This window comes from Elephas maximus, chromosome 20, assembly GCF_024166365.1.
Source record: "Elephas maximus indicus isolate mEleMax1 chromosome 20, mEleMax1 primary haplotype, whole genome shotgun sequence".
Lineage (NCBI taxonomy): Eukaryota > Metazoa > Chordata > Mammalia > Proboscidea > Elephantidae > Elephas > Elephas maximus.
The window spans coordinates 41,579,346-41,606,935 of record NC_064838.1 but is presented as its reverse complement, the minus strand read 5'-3'; the positions used below and the strand labels follow the sequence as shown (position 1 = coordinate 41,606,935).

The window sequence follows — 27,590 nt, the reverse complement described above, 5'->3', positions numbered from 1 at the left end:
AGGTGGGGAGACGAGGAGGGCCACAAAGGGGAAGGTGAACCCCTAAGCATGAGACCATAGAAGTAGCAGTCAGTCAATAAATACATGCCGATTTATTTATAGGAATAAGATAGTTTCTTCCAGATAGACAAGTTTTAAGAAGAGGTGTGAACATTTTATTCATTTACAATGTATCATTTGCAATGTCCCTCTCCCTGCAGTTAGGGCAGCAAGTTCTACCACAAGCTAAAGTCATCTATTTAAAAAAAAAAAAAAAAAAAAAAATTACCCCCTGGCAGTCTTGCGGGGGTGGGGGATTTAAAAAAAAAGTCCTCAGTGATTCCTAATTGTTTCTGAATACAGAGGCTGGAGAAGGGATTTCCATTGGGTTCACCAGGAAAGTATGACTTCTGTGTAGTGTTGGGGGAAAAGGGTAGGAGTAGAGCCTCTACAGGCTGGCCCCTCAGCCCACAGACGCCAAGATGATGTCTACTGGCAGCTCTTCTGAGCTTCTCGCTGTCACCTGCATTGTCACTGTATCCAAAAGAAGCAGCCGGGAGCGCACCAGGATGTCATGACCACCCCGGAACACACCTGGAAAGGATGAGAGAAGTGGAGATATGTAAGGCAGGAGGAGGCTATAGAGATGAGGCTGGGTGCAGCAACTGATTGACTGATATGGGCAATGGGCCTGGAACAAGGAGAGCTTAGGCGAGTCACTTCACCTCTCTGAACTTCAGTGCCCACACTACAAAGTGGAGGGAATAATACTACTAACCATATTTCAGGCCTCTGCCAAGGCTCAAATGAAGTAATGACCTATGTCATGGATTGAACCATATCCCCCCAAGACATGTGTCAACTTGTTAGGCCATGATTCCCAGTATTGTGTGATTGTCCGCCATTTTGTCATTTGATGAGATTTCCCTGTGTTGTAAATCCCATCACTATGATGTAACGAGATGGATTAGTGGCAGTTACATTGATGAGATTTACAAGACTAGATAGTGTCTTAGGCCAATCTCTTTTCAGATATAAAAGAGAAGTGAATAGATAGGGGGACTTCACACCACCAAGAAAGATGCACCAGGAACACAGTGCATCCTTTGGACCCAAGGTCCCTGCACTGAGAAGCCCCTCGACCACGGAAGATTAATGACAAGGACCTTCCTCCAGAGCTGACGGAGAGAGAAAAGCTTCCTTAGAGGTGGCGCCCTGAATTCGGACTTCTAGCCTACTAGACTGTGAGAGAATAAATTTTTCTTTGTTAAGGCCACCCACTTGTGGTATTTCTATTATAGCAGCACTAGATGACTAAGACAACACATAAAATTTGTGCCTGATGTCACAGAGGCTCTTCCACATGTTGGCTGAATCTAAGAGCAGTTGAAGGGGACAGCCCCATGAGAGAACCACAGAGCAGGTGTTTGTAAGACCCAGGGGGCTGGAGGGATTCAGTGCCGCCAGAAGCAGATGCGCTTGGGGGCTGTCAGCTGGGAGCAGGGCACTGAAGCAGAGCATCCTCCCAGCTCTGTTTATAAACACTGGGGGGAAGCGGACTTCCCATCCCTTTCATCATTAACTATTTTAGGTGTGACAGTTGTACTGCGCCCCCCTTTTCTTTTTAAACAAAGTGTCATCATCTCTTAGTGAAACACAGTTACAGAAGCACCTACAGATAAAATGCTATACTATCTGAGATTTGCTTTATCTCGGGGAGGGGAGAATGGATGGGGGTATAGGTAGATGTTAGTTGAAGCTGGAAAATGAAAACATAGGGGTTCACTATTTTATTTTTGTGTATGCTTGAAGATTTCCATGTTAAAATGCTTTTAAAAAATCCTATTCCTAATAGAAAAGACCAACCAACCCAGCAGAAAATCAGACAAAAGGAATAAGGACAATTCACAGAAAAGGGAGTACAAATGGCTCTTTGACATTTGAGGAGATACTTCATTCTAAATACAAGAAATGTAAATGAAAACTCCACTGTCACTGAATTGTTCATATGAAGACTGTTGAAATGGTGAATGTTTTGCTACATTACATATTTACCACAATAAAAAAATTAACTTTTTTAAAATTAATTTTTGAAAAAACTACACTAAGATACTATTTTTCACTCAGATTGGCAAAGATCATAAAGTCTGATAACACTGTGTAGCCCAGAGCGTCAGGGGAAAGGAATATAATCCCTATGGAAAGCAATCCGGAACTATTTATCCAAATGAGAAATGCAAATCCCCTTGACCTGGTAATGCCATTTTTAGGACTTTACGCTACAGATACCCTCAGTGCACACATGCAAAATATAGTGTGTATATGGGGGACTCCTGGGGGTATGTCTATATGTGCTTGTGCCTATTTACTACTGTAGCATTGTTCGTAATAGTAACAGAGTGGAAACAACCTAAATGCTCATCACTAGGGGACTGGTTCCATAAAACATGATACAACCACAGAAGAAAATACCATAAAAGCTATAAAGAAAAATGAGGAACCTCTATGTATCAATAGGGAAGATCTCCAAGATACACTTGCAAGTGAAAAGCAAAATGCAAAACGTCGTTTAAGTACTATTTCTACATAAACGTTTGGTTTAAAAAAAAAAAAGGGAAATGTTTACGTATAAGCTTTCACATCCGTAAAATAACTGGAAGGATATACAGGCATTGTTTCAACAGTAACATTGAGTGTATGCTGGGAGGGAAACTGGCTGGTGATTGCAAGGGTGGGGAGGGAAACGTTTCATTACAGATCTTTTCATACTTTCTGAATTTTAAACTCTGTGAATTCTGAATCCCCACGTTGCCAGTGGGAGTCCTCAGCCCAGGAGCCAGCGGCACCCAGGCTGTAACTACACGGGCCCTTCCCACCTGGAAATGCTGCTTACCGGCCAGGAGCAACGTGTGCGTGTTCTTGTTATCCGGTACTTTGTCTGACCTCTCACAAGGGTGCATTCCCAAGAATTTCACGATATTGCCCACAGCCTCTGTGGGGAGAAATTCCAGCATCATTAAGCCACTTATCTTGTCTCCCCCTTTGTGTCACCACCACTCTCCTACCCCCAACCCTGCTCTGAGGGGCTTTTAGTCAAGTGGCATTGACGTGTATGCTCTAGACAGGGCCCAGGATCCTTAGGGGGGTTAGAGATGGGAAGGGAGAAAAGGGGAGGAGCACCTCAACAACAACCAAGGGTCTTGAAAGGCAAGCAGACCAGAAATGGCATCCCCAGGACTCACCTTCAAGCGTCTTGATAGTAGACAAGGTGAAAGTTTCCTCTTTCTCAAACTCATCCCCTACTTCATCCCAGGCTGCTTCGAAGTTCACCTTCATGACCTTTTGGATGTGATCAGCTACAGTGACTTCCAGATCTTCCAGCTAAGGACAGAGGTGGAAGTTAGGGACACATCCCCAGAGGAGAGATTCCCTGCTCTGCACACCTCTAGGCCTCCACTCTGAACTCACCCACTCACCCCTTCCTGTAACACACTTAGCGGGTGCTTGCTATGCACTGAGGACTGTGCCAGGCTCTGGGGACACATTACAACCTGACTGGGTACCCACCCTCAATGTATAGCCCAGTGGTGTCCCTTCAACCCTGAGCCCAGGTACCAACCTACCAAAATTCTACTCATGCTAGGGTTGTCAGCTGAGAGAGAACATCCTTTCTAAAGCTGGCCTGGAGTCAGTCAGTGCCTCAAGGACCCGGTGTCTGGGGACTGCATGGAAGACTCCTCGAGGTCTGCCTCCTATGACTGTCACTCCTAGGACTGTAAGCGCCTCAAAATTCAGCAGCCATTTCTGATTCAGCAGATCCTTCCTCCTGCCTCAGCTGTGTCCTCTGGCCCACCATATACTGGAACCCCCACTCCCATCTCAGCTGTGCCCTCCCTGAACCTGGCACATAATACACCTACCCACCTTGACTACAACTATATAAAGGTTCTCTGTTCATTCACCCAACAGATCCTCCCTGAGCCCCTAAGTCTGTGGGTGCTAAGGTGAATATAAGTAAGATTCAGCTCCACAGAAGAAGGAATGCCTTGGAACCAACTCTCTCAAGGAGCTCACTTGGTCCTGGGGTAGTTCCTGGGGTCTAGGACCATTTCTGTTTCATTTCTGACTCAGGCAAGGCCCATCCTCAAATACGGCTCTAGGATGACACACCAGTGGATATCAGCTGTATTCTGCAGTGACTGTCTCTCTAGTCATGAGAACTCTAAAAATCTCAGTCCCAGGCTGGGCATATGGTCTGCACTCCAGTGGCACTGAACCATTGACCAATGGTCAAACCCCAAAGTAAGCCTGCACTCAATTCTATCCAAGCTTAGAGGTGAAAATGGAAGGCCTGTTTCAGAATAGGACAGCTCCACAGATGCAAACTGATCCAGTCTATCTAGGAAGCAATTTGACAATATGATTCAAGAAGTCTTAAAATCATGTTTACCCAATTATTCTCCTAAGAATCTATCCTAAGGAAATACTCTAAAATGCAAATCAAAAACTGAACCTAAGGGGACAAATTTAATGTTTAATGTAGCATTATAAAAGTGGAAATTTGGAAATCCAAATGTACAACATCAGAAGAATGAAAGGTCAAGTGAGTTATGGTATCTCTGTTTTTTTTTGAAGCCATTAAAAATTGGGTTTATGAAGTATTTGTCATGACATGGAAAAATACTTACACTATAATGTTAAGTGAAAAAAGCAAGATCTATAATGCACAGTCTGACCTCAATTATGCTACTTCCCCCCCACCCAAATAACTCCCAAGGATTATGGGTAATGTTTTCCTGTTTGTTTATACTTCATTTTTGTACTTGCCAAGCTCTTTTTTTTTTTTTAGAACACATGAGCATGTAGTTCTCTAAGTAAATATATGTAAATACATACACACACACACACACACACACACACACACACACTTTTAAGAGATCTATAATGCCAAGAAAAGGAATCAAGTCTGATTGCCAGCTCCTGGAGGGAGATGTTCTGCAGTCTCAGGTACAGACCCCTGACCTAGCTTCTTACCACATACTCATCCTCATATCCTTCATCGTCAGTCTCTCCAGTGGTGGGGTCACAGTCCTTGACAGTGAACTTCATCATGCAGCTGAACGTGCAGGCCACTGCAGGAAGAAAGGCTCAGTGGTCAGGATGCCCCCGGCCACTGTGGGGATGAGTTCCTCCTTAGGGCAGGTGACTTGTCTAAGTTTATATGGTTGGTAAGAGGTAGAACCCAGCTCTGGTTTTCAAACCAGTACTCTTTCATTATATCATGTTGTCTCTAACTCAACGGTGATAATGTCTGAGTAGTCTCCCGTGCCCAGTACTCAGAAGAGGCCCAGTAAATGATAGTTCTTAGTCTTAGTCCCCTGAGGGGAGCAACTACCCCAAAGCTGAAGAGACACAGCCTGCTTCCTAGGCTCCTGGTAGATTATTGGTAGCAGCAACATGCCATTCCAACCCTATGAATCTGGGCAGAGGGCACCACCTTTTAGAAGGACAGGAAAGTCAAGTCCTAGGTCCAAGGAGTCGCCTCACAGGCAAGGAAGAGAGAAAAAAGCAGAGACACTGCAGACTGGCTACAACCACGTAATAGTCACAGGGCCACTGTCCAAGGCCTTGACAAAAAACTGGTGGTTTCATTTGGAGGAATGGACTTGGGATGTTTGAGCGTTTGTGCCTGTTTCTTTGGGAGGTAACATGGTATAATGAAAGAGTACTGGTCTGAGAGAGACCATGTGGTCAGTGAAGGTGTGTTCAGAGCAGGGGATGATGTACTCTGTCTCTGACTCGGTGAGGGCCACGGGGTCAGGTGAGGACTTGAGAGGGCCCTACTCCATGGAGCTCTGGCATTGCTGCCAACTGCTCTGGTATGGATTCCACCTCTTACCAACCATAAAAATTTAGACAAGTCACTTAACCTGAGTCTCAGTTTCCTCTTCTACGAATAGGGACAGGAGTACTTACCTGCATAGGTTTGTTACGAGGATTAAATAATATATGAAAAGTACTCAGGACTTAGCGATTATTTTTCTTTTTCTCAGGACAGAAATCAAGGAGTTGAAGCTCTAATAGAAGACAAACAGCTGGCGTCGAAGCTGCCCACTCCACCCTAATCCCAGAGTGGTATCTGGCAGGAGGGGGCTCACCAGCTGTGGGGTCTTCCTTGGGCAGTGCCACCAGTGTGTAGCAGGTCCCAGGCTGGTTGTAGGGCAGGCTCCGGGCAGGGACATAACAGAGCACCTCATAGGCCTCAGTGGGCTCCATCTGTACTGTGATGTTCTCCAAAGTCTGATCGTTGAGTGTGTTTGTGCAGTCAAACTAGACCAGGGAGGAGAGGGGGAGCTTAGACATTGCTCTAGGCCTAACCTATGCTGCAGGGAAGAGCCAGGAGGGCCCACCTCTCACTCCACGGGCCAAGCTGGCTCCACCCCAGTCATCCTGCTCCAGGTTCCCCATCTCCAGGCTTACACTCAGGAGCAGGAAAGGTCCTGGGGCAAGAGGTACAAGAGCCTTACCACCTGGTGACAGATCTTGTCATCAATTAGGGCTCCCAGCCAGCTCAGTGTGGGGGTGCCATGACCCCACAGGACCCATCGGACCTGTAACCACTCCGTAGGCCATGCCCCAACAGGACCTCAGCCATCCCTGCTCACCTGAAACACCATGTGGTCAGTGAAGGTGTGTTTGGTGCAGCGGACGACATACTCTGTCTCTGACTCGGTGAGGGCCACAGGCTCAGATGAGGACTTGAAGAGGGGTCCTAGTCCACGGAACTCTGGCACTGCTGCCAATTGTTCTGAAACCCACAGACCACGCATTCACTCAGCTTCTTGATTCCCAGACTAACTAGTGAAGGTGCCTAATAAAATCTCATGGTCCGGCAATCACATACATAGTCTCTCACCTTAAAAAAATACAGGACCAGAGGGAGGATACCTATACAGAAACTGACCAGGTAACCTGGACTGCTCACATCTGGAATCCAAGAGAAACCACCATTGTCTTCAGAGCCCAGCTGTGCTGGATCAGACTTCCTGAATATGTCTAGGGTCCAGGGGTGCTCAGAACTGAGGCCGAGTGCCAGCTCTGAACGAGTCTGATCTTGATCTTAATTCCAGCTCCTCCACTTTCGAGCTGTAAACCTTGGGCAAATCACTTACTCTCTCTGAGCCTCCAACTCCTCAGGTATCAAGTGTGCCTAATAACCTCTACCACTAACTCAAATGTCTAAATAGTCTCCAGTGCCCAGCACTCAGGAGAGGCTCAGTAAACAACAGCTCTTACTCTTATTCCCCGGAGGGGAGCAACTAGCCCACAGCTGAGGAGACAGAGCCCAGGCCCCGGAAGCCCCACCCAGCACTGTTACTCACCCTGGAAGATCTCCTGCCGTGTGGCTGCCACTTTCTCAGGCTGCTTGACTGCTGTGATGGGGGTGCTTTCTGCAGGACAGATACATGTGGGGTCTACAGTGTGGAGTGGCCCAGTCAGGGGTTATAACTTCCAACCCTTCAGAGACCATTTCAGAAGGACCGCAAGGGTATGTGTGTACAAAATGCGGCCCTCCATCTGGAACCAGACCAGAAGGGATGATCCCCACTTCCAGCACAGTCCCCCTCAACCTGGGGAGGGCTAGTGGTTTCACAGCCAGTGGATACTCCTCAGGAGCGGCCGGACCTGTGGGCCCCTGAAAGAAATACAGGTATTACCTGTTCTCTGCTCTGCAATGGGTGCTGTAGCCAGGGGGACAGACTTGAGGTCGAAAGGTTTTTCCGATGGTTCTAGAGTGTACTGCTGCAAAGCCCTTTCCAGACCAGGGATGGACACGGTCAGACCTAGAGGCCAGTGGGAGAGAGGTCACTCATGCGGAAGGCATGACAATACTCCAGGAACCTGCCACGGAAGACTGAGGCTCTCAGGTCCTCAAATTACAAATCCTAGGTTGTACAACCCTCAGGAACTCACTTAACCCTCTGAGCTTCCATGTCCTCATCTGCATCCTCCTTCATAGGATTGGCGTGGGAAGTAAACATAGATATGAGTGTGAAGTGCTTTGAAACAAGTATTTATTAATGACTAGTGCTTCAAACTACTGAGCCGTTTTCACCCAGACTGGTGTGACTCGCATGACCCTGGGTCTCCTGAGGCTACAGTGATGTCATGAGGTCACCACTGACATCCAGCGGGGAATAGCCCACCTTGGATTTCTCTGCCCAGGGAGGGGGCGCCTATTCTGGAGTGATGGGGAGGGCCATAGCTCCAGGAGGGCTAGGTCACAGCAGCCGAGGGGAGACTCACCGTTTAGGATGTACCCTGCATTGAGGGCCTTCTGCTTCTGCTCCAGGACATTGAGATAGAAGGTAGCTCGGTCTCTTACTTCGTTGTCATCGTCCATCACACACCTACAGCCAGAACACAAGGTGCTCCTGACTGGGGCCCAGCAGGGGTGGCAGGAGGGATCCTCCAGGGCTCCATCAGGGGGTGGTGAGAGGAAGCAAGTTCCTTAAAGTTCTCAGAACTCGGTCCCCAGATGAAGCATCCAGGCACCTCTTGAATGACGGCATCAAAACGCACTGAGGGGCCCATAAGACTCGAACTAGGAGGTGACCACATTCACCGCTACTGACTTTCCCTGGGCCCTCTCCCTAAAGCCCACCCAGTGAGGCAGGCCATCCCGTGTCCAACAACATATGACAAAAAATTTGACCCAGCAATCCCACTCCTAGGTATATACCCAAGAAAAACGAAAACAGATGTCCACACAAAAACCTGTACAGGATTGGTCATGGCAGCATTACTCATAATAACCAAAGGCTGGAAACAAGCCAAACGCCCATTAACTGATGAATGGACGGGCACGGTAACAGTCCATTGTGGTATATCCATACAAGGGAATATTTGCCAAAAAAAAAAAAAAAAAAAAGGAACAAAGCACTGATACATGCTGTAACATGGATGAACCCTGAAAACATTCTAAGTGAAAGAAACCAGTCACAAAAGGCCATACATTACATGATTCCATTTATGTAAAATGTCCAGAAGAGGCAGATCCATGGAAACACGGAGGAAATTAATGGTGGCCAGGGGTTGGGGGTGTAGGGTGGGGGTGAGAAAGTTGGAGGGAGTGGGGAGTGACTACTAATGGGTTCAGGATTTCTTTCGGAAGTGACAGCAATGTTCTAAACTTAGATTGTGGTGATGGTTGCACAGTTCTGTGACTACACTAAAAACCACTGAATTATGCATTTTAATGTGTGAATTAAATGCTACATAAATTACATCTCAATAAAACGGTTTTTAAAAAAAGAAAAAGTAACTCAAGTTAACAATGGTCACCTCTGGGCGACAAGATTTTGCATGACAATTTTCTCCATGCTTTTCTATGTTTGTCTATTTTCTTTTTTTCCACAATCAATTGTATAACTTTTTTCTCCTCTTTTAAGGTTGAAAAAAAAAAAAGAAAAAGGAAAGCTGGACCCAAAGGCCACTGTCCTTCACCTTACCTCTTCAGCAGCACCAAGATGCTGGGTAGCATCTCTTCGTTCTGGGCTCCAAACTTGGCCAGAGCACTCACAGCGCCTGTGTGTACGAGGCAATTATGATTCACCCAGTGCACCCTGACAATTCACCATCTGGACTGATCTGGTGCTCAGTAGGTCTTTACGCAGAACAGCCCCAAAGAAAGCAATCTGAAGCCACCAGGCCCAAATCTTCTTGGTGCCTCCTGGGTCTCAAGTTCCTCATCTATATAACGGAGAAGGGAGCTGAAGGAGAACAGGGATCCCATTCTAGGGTTCCTGGAGTTATTTTTACCATTAACTACGATGAGGCCACAAAAACTGGCAACAACATCAAGCTTCTCAGCTTCTGCATCCAAGTGGCCTCAATTGGCAGTTAAGCCTTAGATTAATACAAATGAGAAAATGACCTATTACTTGATGAATACAAACTGCTAGAAGAAGATCTGTCCAGTGGAGGCATGAGAAGAGTAAATTTAAAATACGATGGTTGGGTTGCACACTGCCTCACACACTTTAAAAGGGTGAATTTTATGGTATGTGAATTATTTCTCAATAAGGCTGTTGTTAAATGTTAAACACTAATATCGAGTGAAACTTAAAAAGAAAAATAAACCAAGACAAGGTAAAGAGATTAAGAACTACACAGCTAGATGAGATGTAAGGTCTTCCCTTGTTGTTGTTAGGTGCTGTTGAGTTGGTTCCGACTCACAGCGTCCCTGTGTACAACAGAATGAAACACTGCCTGGTCCTGCACCATCCTCACAATCCTTCCTACACTATTATAAAACACTGAGCTTGTGAGGCAAGAACACCAAGTGCCTGGGCTCCCACTGGGGCTCAGGTGCCTTCCCAGGGACATAAGCTCAAGGACAAACTATGAGCCCAGGTTCAGCCCTGGCTCAGACTCACCTGCCCGGACCTCCTCATGCTCCAAAACCACTCGGTTATAGATGAAGCGGATGTACTTGGAGGGGTTGTTGGTCTTGGGTCCCTCTTGGCCCAGGAGATGCAGGATGCGGGTGGCCAGCACAGTGAACTCGCAGTCCTCGATAAACTCACAGAGGTGGGACAGCCCTGTCTCCTTGCTCTCCGAATTCTCCTCAATGATGCTGATGATGCAGTCCACAATGGCGCGCTTGTACTCGAAGCCACCCTGCACAGGGAAAGGGAGGTGAGCAAGGGGGCTGCTCTCTCCAGAAATGAGTTATGAGGCCCAGAGTCCAAACAAAGCATCTGGATCCTTGTCCCAACTTTGCTACCAACTTATGCGGCAACGCTAAGTAAGTCATTTAATGTCTCTCGGCCTCTATCAACTTTCTGTATAAACAAAAGTCTTGAACTGAAAGTTCTCTGTGGCCCTTCCAGTTCCGACAGCAGATGGCTTAATAGGAACATTGTGGATTCTACTTTCCTTCCCAACTTTAAAATAAGACAAAAAGGCAGAAAGGGACAGTGGAGAGTCAGGAGATCCTGGTTCAAATCTGTGCTCTGCTACCTACAGATTTTAACGACAGAGGTGGCAACTTAGATGCCCACAGGTGCCGGGAATGTAACCTAAGAGCAAGAAGCTGGCTGGATGGGACCCATGAGGCAATGGAGAGTGGAGGTCCCATCTCTAGAGGGGAGCCCTAGCAGCCTAATGTTGCCAGATCTGACATGTTTTTTTTCAAGGGAAAACAGTAATCTGTTGTGGTGGCGGTAGTTGTTTTTTAGTATGAAATTCCCTGGTTATTTAAAAAAATGGTTACTAATTCAAAAGGAGCCCTGGTGGTGCAATGGTTAAGTACTCAGCTGCTAACCAAAAGTTTGGGGGTTCGAACCCACCAGTTGCTCTGTGGGAGAAAGGACCTGGCAATCTGCTCCCGTAAAGATTACTGCCCAGGAATCCTTACGAGGTAGTTCTACTCTGTGCTATAGGGTCGCTAAGAGTTGGAATCAACTTGCTGGCATACAACAATTCAAGACTTTTAAAACTTGGTATAATCTAAGCAAAATTCATCTGTGAATCAGATCTAGCTCCATGGGGGTTATTTTTGGTTTAAGGTTTAAAGATTATCTTAGCTCAATAGTTTCAGGGGTTCACCCAGCTTCCATGGCTCCAGAAATTCTGGATCTTACAAGAATCTAAAATTCTGTTCTGTATTTTCCCCCTTTTGATCAGGATTATTTTACAGACTCTTTGATCAAAATGTTCAGTAATGGTAACTGGGCACCATCCAGTTTTTCTGGTCTCATGGCAAAGGAGGCAGTTATTCATGGAGCCAGTTAGCCCTACATTCCATATCCTCCTCCTATTCCTGACTCTCCTTCTTTCTTTGTTGCTCCAGGCAAATAGAGACCAAGTGCTGTGCCTTGGGTGGCCACTTGCAAGCTTTCAAAACCCCAGGCACTGCACAACAAACTAGGAGGTAGAACAGAAGCACTAAGCATGTTATTAGGCCAATTAACTGGGGTGTCCCGTGAAACCACGACCTTCAAACCAAGCAACGAAATCCCAGGAGGTGTGTGTTTGTACATAAGCAGCCTCAGCAGCTACTCTTTTTTTGTCGTTGTCATTATTGTAAATATATCTATCACACAACTTTTGCCTATTCAACTTTTTCAGGTGTACAACTTGTTGACAGCAATTACAATAATCAACGTGATTTTTTCATCACTGTAAAGCGAAACTCTGTACTCTGTAAGCAGTAATTCCCCTGTCCCTCTTCCTCCTGCTCCTGTAACTACTCCATAGGGTTTTCGATGGTTGATTTTTCAGAAGTAGATCACCAGTCTTTTCTTCTGAGACACAGACGGGTGGATTCAAACCTCCAACCTTTCAGCTAGCAGCTCAGCACTTAACCATTTGTGCCACCCAAGGACTCCTGACTGTTGTATAGAACCACATATTTTTCTGGGAGGCAGGGAGGTCTGGATGGAAAAGCAGTGGTGTTGAAGCCAGGCAGGTCTGGGTCCAATCACAGCTCAGATACTCATAGATCAGCTGGCCACAGGCAATTCACTTCACCTATCTGAGCCTCAGCACCCTGATTTTTAAAGAGGGAGAACAATGTCTGCCAACGAGGTCTGTTATGAGGATCACAAAATTGTGTACACCATGTAGAATGTCTATAGCGTGTCAGGCCCATGAGCTAAAGGCTCACGGAATATTAGTGCTCTTCTCCCCAGGGCAATGGCTCCTGTACTGCCTCAGTAAGGCCACTGGCGCTGGATGGAGGGGGGCCAAATATCTGGGGACCCCATGTACTCCATGAACACTTTGCTTCTGTTTCTCTCAATTAAGAAACATTGTTGCAACATCTGAGAAAAGCTGTGTAAGTGATGTACTAATTCATGTTAGGAACAAAAACAGAAACAATGTCAACATCATTAGTATCAGTTTCACAAGAAACCATCCCTAGAGCACCTGAAACCGCCCAGAATATTTCTGCACTAGACTGAACCAGTAAAGAACACACATTTTCTTTCCTCTGCATAAGCATAACCTCAGGGAATCTACTGTGTCTTTAAAGCCAAGGTGATGAGTCATTACAGTTATTACAGTTATTACTAACAGTTGGTGCATGTGCACACCATCCATCCCCAAGGAGTTTAAAGGGCCTCAGGCACCAGAAATCTTCTACCTCATTAACACGTTGATGTGGGTACACCCAAAGAGAGCATGGAGCCAGCTGCCAGGTCACTCCCTATACTAGAGGTCTTACCTCTTCCCGCAGCATGGTGAACAGGAAGTTCATGAGGACAGCGTGCTTGCGAGGATATTTCTGACACAGGGCACTAATGGCCTGGACAACCACCACCTGAGTCAAACAGACATGTGTGAGTAGCAGCCCCCTGCCACCAGCATTGATTTACTCAATTCAGTAAGCGCCACCTGAGTCCTTCCTCTTTACCAAACAGCAAGGACACAAGAGGAACTCCCTCCCTGCCCTCAGGGAACACATAATCCCTGAGCTCACTCAGGGCAGGGTGCCATGCACAGCAGTCCCAACAGCCCCAAATTCAGACTCTGGGTCCTCAAACTCTGCTTTTCTACTCAGACCTCAAAGTAAGTCTATGAGCTTCTCTCCACCCTACTCTGATTCTCTTCCTACCCCTATGATTCCTACCCATGCATTGTCCTTGCTGGTTCCTCTTTCATCAAGCCTACCTCCTTTGATATTCCATCTTTGGGCCTCTTCTCACATATGGTCTCTTCGATCATCTCATCTGCAACGGCTTTAACCACCTCTTGCATGCCAACAACTCGCAATTCTTTCTTTCTTGTCTGAGCTCAAGATCCGTATTTCCAACTGTCTGGCTGACAACTCCATCTGGTACCCACAGGCACCTCAAACTTAACATGTCTGCAATCACAGGCATTATCTTCCCCCTCCTCATCCCAGACCTCTCCCTCCTTCCCAAAAACTGATCAACCACCATCAACCCCAACTAGAAAATGGAATTATTTTTGACAACATTCTGTCCCTTACCTGTCACCCCACGCTCTGCCAACTGGCTCGACTCTTTGAAGAGCTCTCAAATCCATCCCCTCCTCTCCCACTCCTGCTGCCCAGTTTAGGCCACCCTCCTGTCTCCTCCGAACTACGGCAACAGTTCTCCTCGCCTTTGGTCTCCTAACTTGTCGATCTCCTACACTGCGCCAGAAGGATCATTCCGATACGCAATTCTCATTGTGCCACTTCATAGTCTACAAAGCATTCTTACAAGCCAGAGGCAGTTTGTTTCTGTCCACTTTGCATAAACCACGCTATAGGACTTAACCACACTGCATTATAATTATTCACATTACTGTTATGCCCTGTTTAAACTCTCAATGACACACTGCATGAGTCTGTTTATGTAGCAATTACGAAATAATTATAGAAATTGAGAACAGATGAGTGGTTTCAGCGTTAGGGACTGGGTATGGCTATAAAGGGGTAACACAAGAGAGCCTTCTAGTGATGGTACAGTTTAGTATCTTGATTATGGTGGTAGTTACAGAAGGCTACACATTTGACAAAATTGTATAGAGGCCTTTCTCTCTCATAAACACACACGAGTGCATGTGTAATGGGTGAAATCTGAAGAAACTCAAAGGATTGTGCCAACGTCAGTTTCTTGGGTTTCATATTCAACTATAGTTGTGTAGGATGTTGGCATTGGGGAGGTATTGAGGGAAGGGAGGATGGGACTTCTCAGCACATTTCTTTGCGATTTCCTGTGAATTATTTCAAAATATAGTTAAAAAAGAACTAAAAACCAAAAACTCCTCAATGTCTTCCTTAAAATCAAAAGACTTAATCAGGACCCACAAGGCCCTACACGATCTAGCCCCTGCCTGAATTCACTGCTGCCACTATCCCCAGAGCTCCCAACTCCCTCACTGGCCTTCTCTCTTGTTCCCATTCACGACAGATTTGCTGCTGCCTTGTCTCTCTTGCCTTCCCAGGGCTGGCTCTGTCACACTATTCAGGTCTCAGCTCAAATGTTGCTGCCTCAGAAAGCCTTTCCCAGTGCTCCCCTGGCAACCTCTACTGGATTTCTATTTTATTTTCTTCACTGCATTACCAGTATGTCTGAAAGTATCCTGTCTACTCATTTGTCGACTTGTTTCTCTCCCCTCACTAGAAAGCAAGCTCTACTGAGAGCAGGCACCTGTCTCGTTCATGGCTATGCTCCCGTCTCCTAAAACTGTACACACTATATAGTAAGTGTTCAACAAACATTAAAGGAATTAACGAATGGATCCCTGACTGGACTATAAGTGACTGGTTTCGTAGCACAAAAACATGGACAAAGGCACAGAGACAGGAATATAATTCCAAATGCCAAACCTCTCCTGAATCCTCAAGCCCGGCCAGCAGTCTCTCAAGTCCACACCAGCGTGGCGGCAGCGGACAAGGAGAGCAGGTGCAGAGCATCTCACTTACTCAGGGGCAGTGCGTGCTGTAGGGGGCACCTGAGTACCTTGAACTCATCCGAGATCTCCGACATAAAGGAGGATATCTGCTTCATGAGGCGGTCAATGCTGCTCTCACTGCCAGTCTTGAGGAGGGTGGTGATGGCCAGTGTGGCGATGCTGCGATTCGAGTCGGTGACGAGGTTCTCCAGATCCAGATTACAGGCTGTCACAGCTGAGGGATGCTTCATGGCAACCTGTTTGGAGAGGAAAGAGCAACAAAAAGGGCAGGACCCCAATTGTGTCACTTCACGTGATGGGTTTAGTCAAGTCAGATGCCCTTTGGAAGAGCTCACCTCAGCACATGGAAGAGCCAGTATGACCAGGGCTCCACTTTTCACAGCCTAGGTCATGGGCTAACAAACGAACACCTCCAACTGGCCAGGCCCACCTCCTCCTACCCTCCCAGGAGACTGAACTCCATTCTCTCTACTCCTGGACTCTTACCTTATTAAGGGTGCGGACAGCGGCGTAGCGGAGGGCAGCCTTAGGTGAGCTGCAGAAAAGCTGGAGCACTGTAGGGAGACAGATGCCATGTGCCAGGCTGGCCACACTGCCGGGGAGGCCTCCCAGGGAGGGGCAGACATGGCGTCAAGGATGTGTAGGGGATCTCAGGCTGTTCAGACTCAAACTCCCTGCTCAGCTGATACTCCCTTCCCAACCAAGAAAGCAAGCTCCCCTCTCCCTGGGTACCTGAGCCACAAACCGAGAAGCCTTAGTGTGTTTCTGAGAACCCAGTGGTTCTTGTTTGCCGAGCACCTGCAGTGTGCCAAGTACTGTGTGAAGCACCTGACATGCCTTGTCTCACTGACTCCTCACAACCCTCTGCCCATGGCCAACAAGCTCCAGAGCAGATGTCAATCCCCTCTGCCATTTGCCAGGGCCTCAGCCTCTTTTGTGTAAGATAGGACTAAAAATATCCCACCCCTAAGATGTAAAAAAGGAGCCCTGGTGGCACAGTGGTTAAAGTGCTCAGCAGCTAACTGAAAGGTTGGCGGTTCGAACTCACCAGCAGCTCAAAGGAGAAAAATGTGGCAGCCTGCTTCCGTAAAGATTTATAGCCTTGGAAACTGTGGGGCAACTCTACTCTGTCCTAGAGGGTCGCTATGAGTTGGGATTGACTCGACAGCAATGGGTTAAGATGTAACGCATGTGAAAGACCTCAGCACAGTGTCCGGCACACAGCAGGTGCTTAGGAAGTACTAATGCTTTTTCTGAACACTAGGTGGTGACCTATCTAAGGGCACTTGCTTTCCCCCTCCCCCCCTCCAGTGCCTAGTTCCGCAGGCACTCAGCAAATGTGAGCAATGTGTTGAAGGAGGGTGTGGTTACCTGACACAGCTGGGGCCAGCTCTTTGGCACTGCAGCCAGGCAGGTTAACGATGGCTGAGGCAGCTTCGTACACCACCATCTCGTGCTTGTTACGCAGGCAGCTTTCAATGAAGTCAAATAGGGGGCTGTCACGGCTACGGGTGAACACATGGCAGCAAGAAGGGGTTAGGATGGCCTGGCATGGTGGGATGGATGAGGCCTTATCCTTGGGGAGAGACAGGCCCGTTACCTGCCATCTTCCTCCTCTAGCTGCTTGCTGGCCACTCGGATCATCATGCAGTAGGCAAAGGGAGACTTGAGGCCGTGCCGGGTGAACTTGCTGATCATCTTACTGACAGCCAGGCGGTCGTTCTTGCGCACGTGGTACAGAAGCCCCAGTGCATGGTACTAAAGGACAGGACAGCAGTGGAGGACAAGGGTGTGAAACCCAGGTCACTGTTTCTCTCTGGGCTTCAGCCTCCTTAGTTCAGATGGGCAATCCCCTCACGACACTGTATATACAGACGCTGGCACAAAAGCTTAACAATGCATACTAATATGTCTGAAGTTCTCATTCCAACCCCCAATGCCAGCATGAGTCCTGACAGGCATTATGAATACAGTTGTGGGGAGTGACAACAGAAATGAAGGAAATGGTGTCTTTCTGCAAGAGAGTGGTGGAAGCTGGGGCCCTGGGCACTGCCATGTGTTCTAAGGGCCTACGCAGGACACCTTATATGTTAAACTACGTTAAATCTTCTAATAATCTTGACGGTAGATGTCCTTATCCCCATCAACTTGCCCAAGGGTGGTCCTGGCAAAGGTAAGTCTATAAAGCCAGAAGTCCAGTGCTCTCCCCCTCTGAAGGGGTAAGGTGTCATACAATTATTTCCTGCCTTCTCTGTTTCCTTACCAGATTGGCATTTAAAAGCTAAGATATGGCAGCTATGGGTGCTTTCTATGTGGGAAGCGTCTCTGAGAAGTGTTGTGAAGGGCCACAGATAAGTTGTGAGGGACCTGAAAACAAGAATCAGCAAATAGGCAGAGAAGAAAGGGAACCAATAAACACATACGTAGCATCTACAGGTATGCACCAGAGAGGTCAGATGTTATATACGTTACCTCATTTAATCCTCACAACTTTGTAAAAGAGACCTTCAGTCCTATTTTACGGACTAGGACACAGATTCAAAAAGAAAGAGGAAATAACTGGCCTAGGACACTGATGAAGAGTTAAGGAGATGAAAGTCCCACCGATACATTTATACGCATCACTGACAAAGCTAGCTTGGCAAAGGCCTGAATTTAGGAGACCCTCTCCCTGCCTGGGAAACCCTGGTGGTGCAGTGGTTAAGTGCCACAGCTGCTAACCAAAAGGTCGGCAGTTCAAATCCACCAGGTGCTCCTTGGAAACTCTATGGGGCAGTTCTACTCCGTCCTATAGGGTTGCTATGAGTCGGAATCAACTCGACGGCAGTGGGTTTTTTGGTCTCCCTGCCTGGGCCAGGTTGCTACATCACACACTCTAAAAAATGATACTCAGCTGGTTATTAAAATATTTGAATCTTTCAGCACCAGCTAAAAGGCAGCCTCTTAAATAAATTCCCTACCCCCAAATGGTTCTCTGGATGAGAAAAGCCCCTAGAATCCCCCAGATCTCCCAACAATCCAAAGACTAAACGATGAAAGCCTGCCACGCCCAATGGCCTCTACGATCTCCATGGTGAGCACCCATTCTGAGATGCCAGATGCCTAAGTATTCTGAATATCACCATCTGCCCATGCCTCACCTGTACCATGATGTTATCACTGGATGCTGCCTCCTGGGCCTCATTCACCCAGCGCTTGACTACGTCGAAGCTGCACTTCAGCAGGTGCTGTGGGCAACAGGGTGTGTTAAGGTACAGGCAGGCAGGATGCCTCCCAGATCAGACTTCCTGGGCTCAGCGCCCAATCCAGCCCAGCTCTAGTCTCCCCCAGACACAGTCTAAGGTCTCACTGTCATCCTGGTCCTGAGACTGTGGCTCCAAATTCAGGACAGCTCTCACCCTCACTCTCCCTGTCATAACAGACTTCCTGCCAGAGCCAAACTCCAACCATCTGCAGCCCCAAGGAATAGGTCAAGGCGATCCCACCAGGCCCCCTCCATTGACCCAGACTTTCCCTGGATCTCTTCACTGAGAAGGTGAGTGAGATTCTCAGACTTGGGAATGCATAATATTTTTTTCTAACTGAAAAGTGGCTCTGAGATTGCCTTTGATTTCTCACTCCCACCCACAGGGCCCTGGCCACAGGTACACACCAGAGAAGACACCAGGGCAGAGCTGGAGACGCTGGGCACCTTGTCCACAATGGCCTGTTTCATGTAGCGCTCAATGGCCTGCAGCATGGTGCTCTGTGAAGACAAGGAGTGGGGCGCAACAGCACCCTGTCAATTCTTACCAGCCCTTGGGAATGCAGGTACTGCGCTGTGGAGGAGCAGGTGGGAAGGGGAAGAGGGTAAATATTTCTGCGTGTTCCTATACGCCACCCCTCACACCGTATCACATGGCCCAAGGCTTAGCCCAGGACATGAGGGCCAAGCTAAAGCATTCCAGGGTGAGACCCAGAGCCTGAGTCAGCAGCAGGGCAGCAGCGGAGGGGAGGATGGCATGGCCCAGCTGTGGCAGCACAACTCACATCGGTGATCTGACAGAGGGCACGCACGGCTGGGCCCCTGTAGTTGTCCTCCTTCCCGGTCATGTCTTTTGTCAGGCTGTGGGGGAAAGGGATCTTCAACATTTGGGGAGCCTGTCTGCTCAGCCCTGAGCCTACCATCCCCCAGCCCTCGTCCTTTCCCACACTGGCCTAGACCACTACTGAGGTTTCCTAACTAGCGATCTCCCTCTATTCTTGCTCCAAGCCAAATTCCTACACAGCAGCCTAAGGAATCGCTATAAAACCCAAAATTGACCAGGTCACTGTCCTGATCTTACGGAAATATTTCTGTGGCTTTCCACTGCCACAAACATCAAGCACAACTCTTTAACGTGGAAGTTCCCCAAATAGACCCTGCTCTCCCTCCAGGCTCTTACAGGTGCTGTTTCCTCAGCCTGGAGCATCCTTCACCCCTCACCTCCACTTCATCCTGCTAGTTCTTACTCATCCCTTAGGACTCTGCTTGGACAGTTCTTCTGAGAAGGCTTTCCTGATTCAAACTCAAGTTGGGGGCCCCCTGGTCACACTTCCCATGATTAAGCGAGGACACCCGACCTCAATGCCTGAGTGCCTGGGGGTTTCTCTGCCAGTTCTGGAGGTGCAGAGACTGCTATATCCCCAGAGATACACTCAGGGATTGGCAGGCATGCAATAAATATTTTCTACATGAACATATAAATGAATGTATACCCCACCCCCTGCCCCCCCACCCCAAAAAAAAGCTGGGGCAAGAAGAAGAGGACTACGTCCCAGTTTTTACAGGCAAGGTACACTTTAGTCACATCTGTCCCCTGAATCACTCAGCCTAATGCAGAATTCAGTACTTAGTAAGCAAGCCTGTTTGTATACCACTTGCATTCTCTACATCTATTTTCCTAGTGTTCTCTTTTAGCATCCGTTAATGTCTTTGTGAAAGTTCCAGGCTGGTTCAGTTGACCATGAGGAACTAAGGGAAGGAAGGGGTTGTACCCAAGTTAAGGCTGGAGAATTAAAAGGGCACAGTACTCCCTGAGGGTTGGCAGCAGTACCTGAAGGATGAAGGAGACAGAAGAGGAAAGGGCACCAGGCAGCTATGCCAAACAAAAGTCTAATACGCATCAAAAGCATGGTACACACAAGAGAAAAAATGGCCTCTGTGTCAATGAATCCATCAGGGAAGCCATCCACTGCCCCCAAAGACTTGCCTGCTGGTGACAATGATGACATCCTCTGCTATGCAAGACATTTCCTTGATAGTCAGGTAGCACATCCGACGGAGTGTGGGCTGCAAAAGAGATGGAAAAAGCCGTATATCACTTCTGGCTTAGTATGAGGGCCAGAGTTAGGAAAAGAAAACTCCAGTCTGCACAAAGGCATCCCATGCTGACTGGTGGGGCCAGTTTTCTGGGGGTCTCCTACGACTATGTCACAAACTGGCCCCTTAAGGAAAGCTGGGGTCGGAGTACTTACATCATTGGACTGAAAGAGCTTGGTCATGGCAAAGAAGGCCTCGGTTGCTTCGGTGGTCCCCAGATGCTCCCCCTGTGGTAATCAAGAAAGAAGCCTCAGCCTGGGACAGAGGGGACAGATGGCTCTTCCTGTTGGATCAGCCCAGGCCAGATCCTCGGACCCTGCAAAAATTCCATTAAAGGCTAACACACTGGGTGCTCAGGCGACCCAGAACTGAGCCAGTGGCTGCAACCACACGAAGGCTGTCAAATCACTTAAAGTGATGATAACTTGTGTACTCTCCTCAACACCAGTTTCCCCACCCTCAAACCTCACCCTATTACCTGGTTTATGAGATAGAGAATCTTGGTGAGGATGTGGGCACATTTCCGAGGGTTGATGGGAGTTTCGTTAAATACACGGGCCTAAGAAAAAGCAACAAAGGCTATTACCTTCTAGCCCTGTTTGTTTCCTTTCCACTGACTACCTTCAAGCACATTCAAGGTTCTGAGAAGTCCCAGGGTAAATAAATACACTTGCCTAAACAGGCTTATTTCCATAAGAAGTTTTATTTTTCTTAACTCATCTATTAACAACCTTTTTTTAAATATTAGTGATGTGTGGACCTATAACCAACAAATACTTAGGAAATGCTTATTAAATGGAAGGTGAAATGACTAACAACAAAAATGTAGGCATCATCTCTCCAAGAAGAAAAGTTTCTCTGTCTTTCCAGGCACAGGTTTTCTCTCCTACACTTCTCTAATCAGGACTGAATGTGTTGCTTTTTCCATCATATCCACCATGAACATTTATGATGGAAGACAGAGTGGAACAAATGACACTTGCCTCCTGGAGTACTGCACTCTTCTCAAGGTGTTGGAATGGGTTGGAGCCTCCACCTACAGTTAAAGAGAATAGAAAACACTGAGTACCATCCTGAATTTCAAAGCTATCAAACACAGAGAAGGGAAAGATGTCCCTATTGTCTACCCAACAAAGTTCAAACTCCTCAGGAACGGCAATCAAGGCTCTACAGTCTGCCTATAGATCCTACCACTCTCCTGCAAGGGGCCTCCAACCTAACCCAAACCACTTACAGTCACCCAGCAGCCCTGGTACGCTCCTCCTTCTGTTTCTCATGGTGGCATGGCTTGTATTCATTCATACAACCCTTACTTTACTGAGTCCCTACTATGGACCAGGGACCACGATTTCCTCCTGACTAAGTTTCCTTCATAACAGAGGTCACATTTGTAATAATCACGTTTGTGACTCTCTGGTTGATGTCTGTCTCCTCCACTACGCTTGTGACCATCTTGTTCATTCCATTGTAACATTTCCAGCTCAAGAACCGAGTGTCTGCTTTGTTCTACTGCTGTATCAGGACACAGCACAAAGCCTGACATAAAGTACTCAATACGTGTCTGCTGAATGAATGAATGAATGAGTCAGGGTTCTCAGCCACAAGACAGAGGCTCCACAGATTACACTCCAGCTTGGACAGAACCAGCGCGGTCCCGGCGAATCCCGAAAGGCCAGGCGAAGAAAGAGGAGCATTCGGCCCAGCCTTTCCTCTGGCAGATGGGGAAACTGAGGCCCAGGGAGGAGTGTGATTCGCCCAAGGTCACCTGGCGGGTCACAGTCCGAGCTTACGAGTGGCGGGCCGCGGAGGATGCTCTGGCTTTCCGAGGCCTGCCACTGACCAGCTGCGGATCTTCGCACAAGCCCCGGCCCCTCCCCGAGCCTCGGCCTCCCAGTCAGCGCAGAGTCCCGAAAGCTTGCGCGGGGGTTCGGCCTCCCCCAGGCCCAGGCCTGCTGGGTCCCCTCACCCGACTCCTCGTCCTTCTTGTCGAATTTCTTCAGCATGGCAGGGCCGGCGAGGGCGCGATGCAGCACTGGGCTCGGCAGGTGCGGTTCGGAGTAGCTGCCCGGCGGAGGTTCCACTTCGGCCACTTCCGGGCTCCGACCAGGCCACGTCGCTCGAGGCTCTGCGCAGGCGCATTCCGCACTCTGCGCATGCGCACGCCTGAGCCGCCGCTGTCCCTTTTTTTTGCGTTAACCCTGTACTTGCCGAAGAGGTCAGAGGGCCGCAGACCTGGGGGGCTGAAGCCTCTCACGCTCGGGACGGCTGGCGACCTAGCTCGGCGCCTTACGCCCTCCTGCTGTGTACACTGGGAGTTGTAGCAGCCCCTGCCTCATTGCGTGTGAAGTGAGTTTAAAACAGGCTTTCGGCTGTGAGGTCCGTAGCACGCTCGCCTGCCGTCCCACCCAATTAAAGTAACCTGTTATTAAGGAGCCCTGGTGGAGCAGTGGTTAAACTCTGGGCTGTTAACCGAAAGCTTGGGGTTTTGAACCCGCGAGCCGCTGTGGGAGAAAGATGGGACAGTCCGGTTCCGCAAAGATTTCAGCCTTGAAAAGTCAGCGGGGCAATTCTACTGTATAGACTCGCAGTGAGTCGGAATCGACTCAACGGCAATGAGTTTTATGGATTAATATTATAACTGTCACCTTTTCGGTAAGCTTCGCTAACCACTCCTTACTTTCCGTCTCCCTTTCCTGCTTGATTTTCTCCTTGACTCGAATCACCATCTAGCACACAATGTTTTTATTGTTTTCCTTGTCTTATTCACTGCGGAGGATGATGTTGGCAATAGTATGTGAACAATAAATTCTTGTAGAACGAGTTAATGCATTTAATTGCTGTTATAATTCATATGTGCCCACTCTCATCTTATCTGCTCCTGGTGCAAATTGTTTTTTATTTTATTAACTTACAAGGAACTAAAAGGTCAGTGTGGAATTTCAATGTTGCTCTTTTATTTAATACTTACTAAATGCGCCGCCTGGCGCTGGGGGCGGGAGAGGAAGGGAAAAAGACATCACTAGGGTTTATCTTTGGGGGGGGTTTATCTTCCTGATAGGGGACCTACACCGGACACTGTGTGGCTAAGGTAAGGACGGTGCGTCCCAACATGCCAATTGCATTCGCTGCGGCAAAACCGAGTCTGGATGGTTAAGCGCTGGGACGCAGGTCATCACCTGGCCTGGGGAGAGGGAAGCCCGCAGTCTGGCAGGGAGGTGAAGGAGCCCTGCTGGTGAGTCGGGGGTTGGAAGGAGCGGCAGGGTGCAGGGGCAGAGACCTGCAAGTGAAGGTGGAGGTGACAGCACGGCTGGGGTAGGGGTGTCCGGGAAGGGGCCAGTCTTTTAGCTTAGGCAGTTCAGAGGTTAAGCCTGTGGGAAAGAGGGAGCTGGGGAGAGGACGAGCCAGTCGTGAGCCAGAGTGAAATTGTCAAGACCCAGAAAGACATTAAAAACCTTTAACCAGTAGTAGCTCCAATCATTATCCTGAGGAAGCCATCCAAAAGAAGAAAACAAAGTTTCCCACTGCAGCAATCTGTAGCAAGATAATTAGAAACACCCTAAATGCCCACCAATAAGGGGATGGTAAAGAACATTGGGTAAATCTGCTGCAAAGGACCTCTTCAAAGTGTTGAAGAGCAAAGATGTCACCCTGGAGACTAAGGTGCACTGGACCCAAGCCATAGTATTTTCAATCACATCATATGCATGTGAAAGCTGGGCAATGAATAAGGAAGACCAAAGAAGAGTTGAACGCCTTTGAATTGTGGTGTTAGCGAAGAATATTGAATATACCATGGACTGCCAAAGGAAAGAACAAATCTGTCTTGGAAGAAGTGCGGCCAGAATGCTCCTTAGAAGCAAGGATGGCGAGACTGTGTCTTACATACTTTGGACATGTTGTCAGGAGGGATCAGTCCCTGGAGAAGGACATCATGCTTGGCAGAGTACAGGTTCAGTGGAAAAGAGGAAGACCCTCAACGAGGTGGATTGACACAGTGGCTGCAGCAATGAGCTCAAGCATAACAATGATTGTAAGGATGGCGCAGGACCAGGCAGTGTTTCGTTCTGTTGTGCATAGGGTCACTATGAGTTGAAACCGACTTGATGGCACCTAACAACAACAACAACAAAGAACATTGTGGTACATCCTCTCAAAGGGATGTTTCTTGCAACTTGGGAGACCACATGCAAACTTCTCATAATAATCAAGGTATCAAAAAAGGATAGAGTGTAAAAGTGTTCATAATTAAGGTGAAATAAAAATCCTTCATGGTTAGAAACCAGAAAGAACCCTAGAGAATTGAATTGTTAAGATGGTGAAATACAGATGAATTGTGTTGGGACAAAATAGGCTTTTATGTTATGATATTAATTCTATAAAACTTTATACAAAGGACAATTTTTACAATACTCTTTTGATAATGAGAATTGTGGGTTGTGGCTCCAGCTCTATGTGTGAGCTTATATTTGATATAATTATTATTTTTAAATAAAATATATATATGTTGTTCAAGGTAATTGCTAAGTCCTTTGCGGAAACATAGAGTATTAGAATTGAAAGTAGAAGTAATACTGGGGAAATCTGAGTAAGATTGGTGAGTTGTATCAATGTCAGTATCCTGGTTATGATATTATTTGTTTTTAGTTATCTAGTGCTGCAATAACAGAAACACTGCAAGTGGATGGCTTTAACAAAGAGAAATTTATTCTCTTACAGTTTAGGAGGCTAGAAGTCTGAATTCAGGGTGCCAGCCTAAGGGGAAGTCTTTCTTTCTCTGTTGGTCCTGGGGGAAGGTCCTTGTCATCAATCTTCCCCTAGTCAAGGAGATTCTCAGCGCAGGGATCCTGGGTCCAAAGAATGTGCACTGCTTCTGGTGCTGCTGTCTTAGTGGTATGAGGTCCCCTGTCTCTCTGCTTACTTCTCCCTTTTATATCTCAAAAGAGATTGATTTAAGAAACAACCTCTTCCTGTAAATTGAGTACTGCCTTATTAACATAACTGCCTCTAATCCTGCTTCATTAACGTCATAGAGATAGGATTTACAACATGTAGGAAAATCACATCAGATGACAAAATGGTGGACAATCATGCAATATTGGGAATCATGGCCTACCCAAGTTGACACATTTTTGGGGGACACAGTTCAATCCATGACATTATTCTATAGTTTTGAGTTTTTTTTTTTAAATACAATTCATATATCATAAAATTCAACCCTCTAAAGTGTACAACTCAGTGGCTTTTAGTATAGTAAAAAAAAAAAAAAAGTGCCACCATCATCTCCATCTAATTCCAAAACATTTTTATTACCCCAAAAAGAAATGCCACGTTGGCTATAGTTGTACAACATGATTAATATAATTCATATCACTGAATTGTACATGTGAAAAATATTGAATTGGCAAATGTGTCATATATACGTTTACAGCAATTAAAAAAAAAGGATTTAGCAAAGTGGAATTGCTGGGTCGTACGGTAGTTCAGAGTATAAAGTCGACTAACAAAAATCAGTTGGGGTTCTATGCATCAACAATGAGAAATCTGAAGGGGAAGTCAGGAAAATGATTCCATTTACCACAGCATCCAAGAGAATAACATACCTAGGAACCAGGGATGTGAAAAATTTATACAATGAGAACTATAAAACGCTGCTGAAAGAGATTAAAGAAGACTTAAATTAATGGAAAGATGTTCCATGTTCATGGATGGGAACATTAGTTAAGATGTCAGTACTACCCAACGCAGTCTATGGATTCGACTTGATCACAATAAAAATTCCAACAGCTTTCTCTATGGAAATGGAAAAACAAATTCTCAACTTTATATAAAATGTCAAGAAGCCCCAAAAAGCTAAAGCAATGTTGAAAGAGAAGAACAAAGTAGGAGAACTCACACTTCTCAATTTTAAAACATATTATACAGCGACATTAATCAAAACAGCCTGGTACTAGTATAAAAATAGGCACACAGACCAATGGAATAGAATTGAAAGTCTAGAAACAAACCCACACGTCTATGCTCAACTGATTTTGACAACAGTTTTAAGTTCATTCAGTGGGGAAAGAAGAATCTCTTCCATAAATGGTGTTTGGAAAATTGGATTAGCACATGCAGTAAAATGAAACAGGATCTATGCCTCACACCATATACAAAATATACAAAAACAAATTCAAAATGGGTTAAGGACCTAAATGTGCAAACCAGAACTGCAAAATTCTTAGAAGAAAATGCAGGGGCAATATAATAAAATAACAAAGCACAGACAGCAAAAGACAAAATAAAGGGGACCACTAAAAATTAAAAACTTCTTTTCATCAAAAGACTTTACCAAAAAAGTGAAAAGACCAGCTACTGACTGGGAGAATATCTTCAGAAACTATATATCCAATAAGAATCTAATAGCCAAAAAATATATAAAGCTTCGACAATTTAACAACCAAAAGACAGCCCAATCATAGAATGGGCAAAGGACTTGAATAGACATTTCACCAAAAAGGAAATTCAAATGGCCACCAAGCGCATGAGTAGATGATCTATGTCATTAAAAAAAAAAAAAATGTCATTAGCCATCAGAAAATAATAAATGTTGGCGAGGATGTGGGGAAATTCGAACGCTTATGCGTTGCTGCTGGGAATGCAAAATGGTACGGCTGTTGTGGAAAACACTATGGCAGTTCCTCAAAAAACTAAAAATAGAGCTACCATATGACCCAGGAATTCCACTCCTTGGTATATATCCAAAAGACTTGAAAGCAGAGTCTCAAACAGATACTGTACACCAATGTTAGTTGCAGCACTATTTACAATAGCCAAAATGTGGAAACAACCTAAATGC

The 27,590-nt window shown here is 46.7% G+C and overlaps 1 protein-coding gene and 1 long non-coding RNA gene across 2 annotated transcripts in view; one reads left to right on the top strand and one right to left on the bottom strand.

Moving 5' to 3' along the window:
* Window positions 1-59: 59 nt before the first annotated feature.
* Window positions 60-22,872, bottom strand: COPG1 (COPI coat complex subunit gamma 1). Its single transcript, XM_049863133.1, has 24 exons — window positions 22,722-22,872; window positions 21,739-21,791; window positions 21,234-21,314; window positions 20,911-20,982; window positions 20,646-20,725; window positions 19,444-19,519; window positions 19,067-19,159; window positions 18,555-18,641; window positions 17,015-17,172; window positions 16,786-16,919; window positions 15,901-15,968; window positions 15,462-15,650; window positions 13,214-13,309; window positions 10,419-10,662; window positions 9,492-9,567; window positions 8,287-8,390; window positions 7,698-7,823; window positions 7,362-7,430; window positions 6,645-6,787; window positions 6,138-6,309; window positions 5,014-5,111; window positions 3,222-3,360; window positions 2,873-2,971; window positions 60-573 (listed from the first exon to the last, which is right to left on the bottom strand). Exons 1-24 carry the CDS (start codon window positions 22,756-22,758, stop codon window positions 443-445), a joined length of 2,625 nt encoding a protein of 874 aa, XP_049719090.1. The 5' UTR covers window positions 22,759-22,872; the 3' UTR covers window positions 60-442.
* A 91-nt stretch (window positions 22,873-22,963) lies between these two features.
* LOC126064287 (uncharacterized) overlaps window positions 22,964-27,590 on the top strand; it is a 31,162-nt gene continuing 26,535 nt past the window's right edge. The window contains exon 1 of the long non-coding RNA XR_007514468.1: window positions 22,964-23,101. This is a non-coding gene — a long non-coding RNA (uncharacterized LOC126064287). The remainder of the gene's footprint in view (window positions 23,102-27,590) is intronic.

Excerpts from the sequence above, each read along its gene's own strand:
- COPG1 (XM_049863133.1), bottom strand. The coding sequence starts at position 22,758 with ATGCTGAAGAAATTCGACAAGAAGGACGAGGAGTCGG. Across the intron at positions 20,983-21,233 it reads TTCTCTATCTCATAAACCAG|GGGGAGCATCTGGGGACCAC; the intron begins GTAATAGGGTGA and ends TGATTACCACAG. Across the intron at positions 10,663-13,213 it reads TCACCATGCTGCGGGAAGAG|GGTGGCTTCGAGTACAAGCG; the intron begins GTAAGACCTCTA and ends TTCCCTGTGCAG.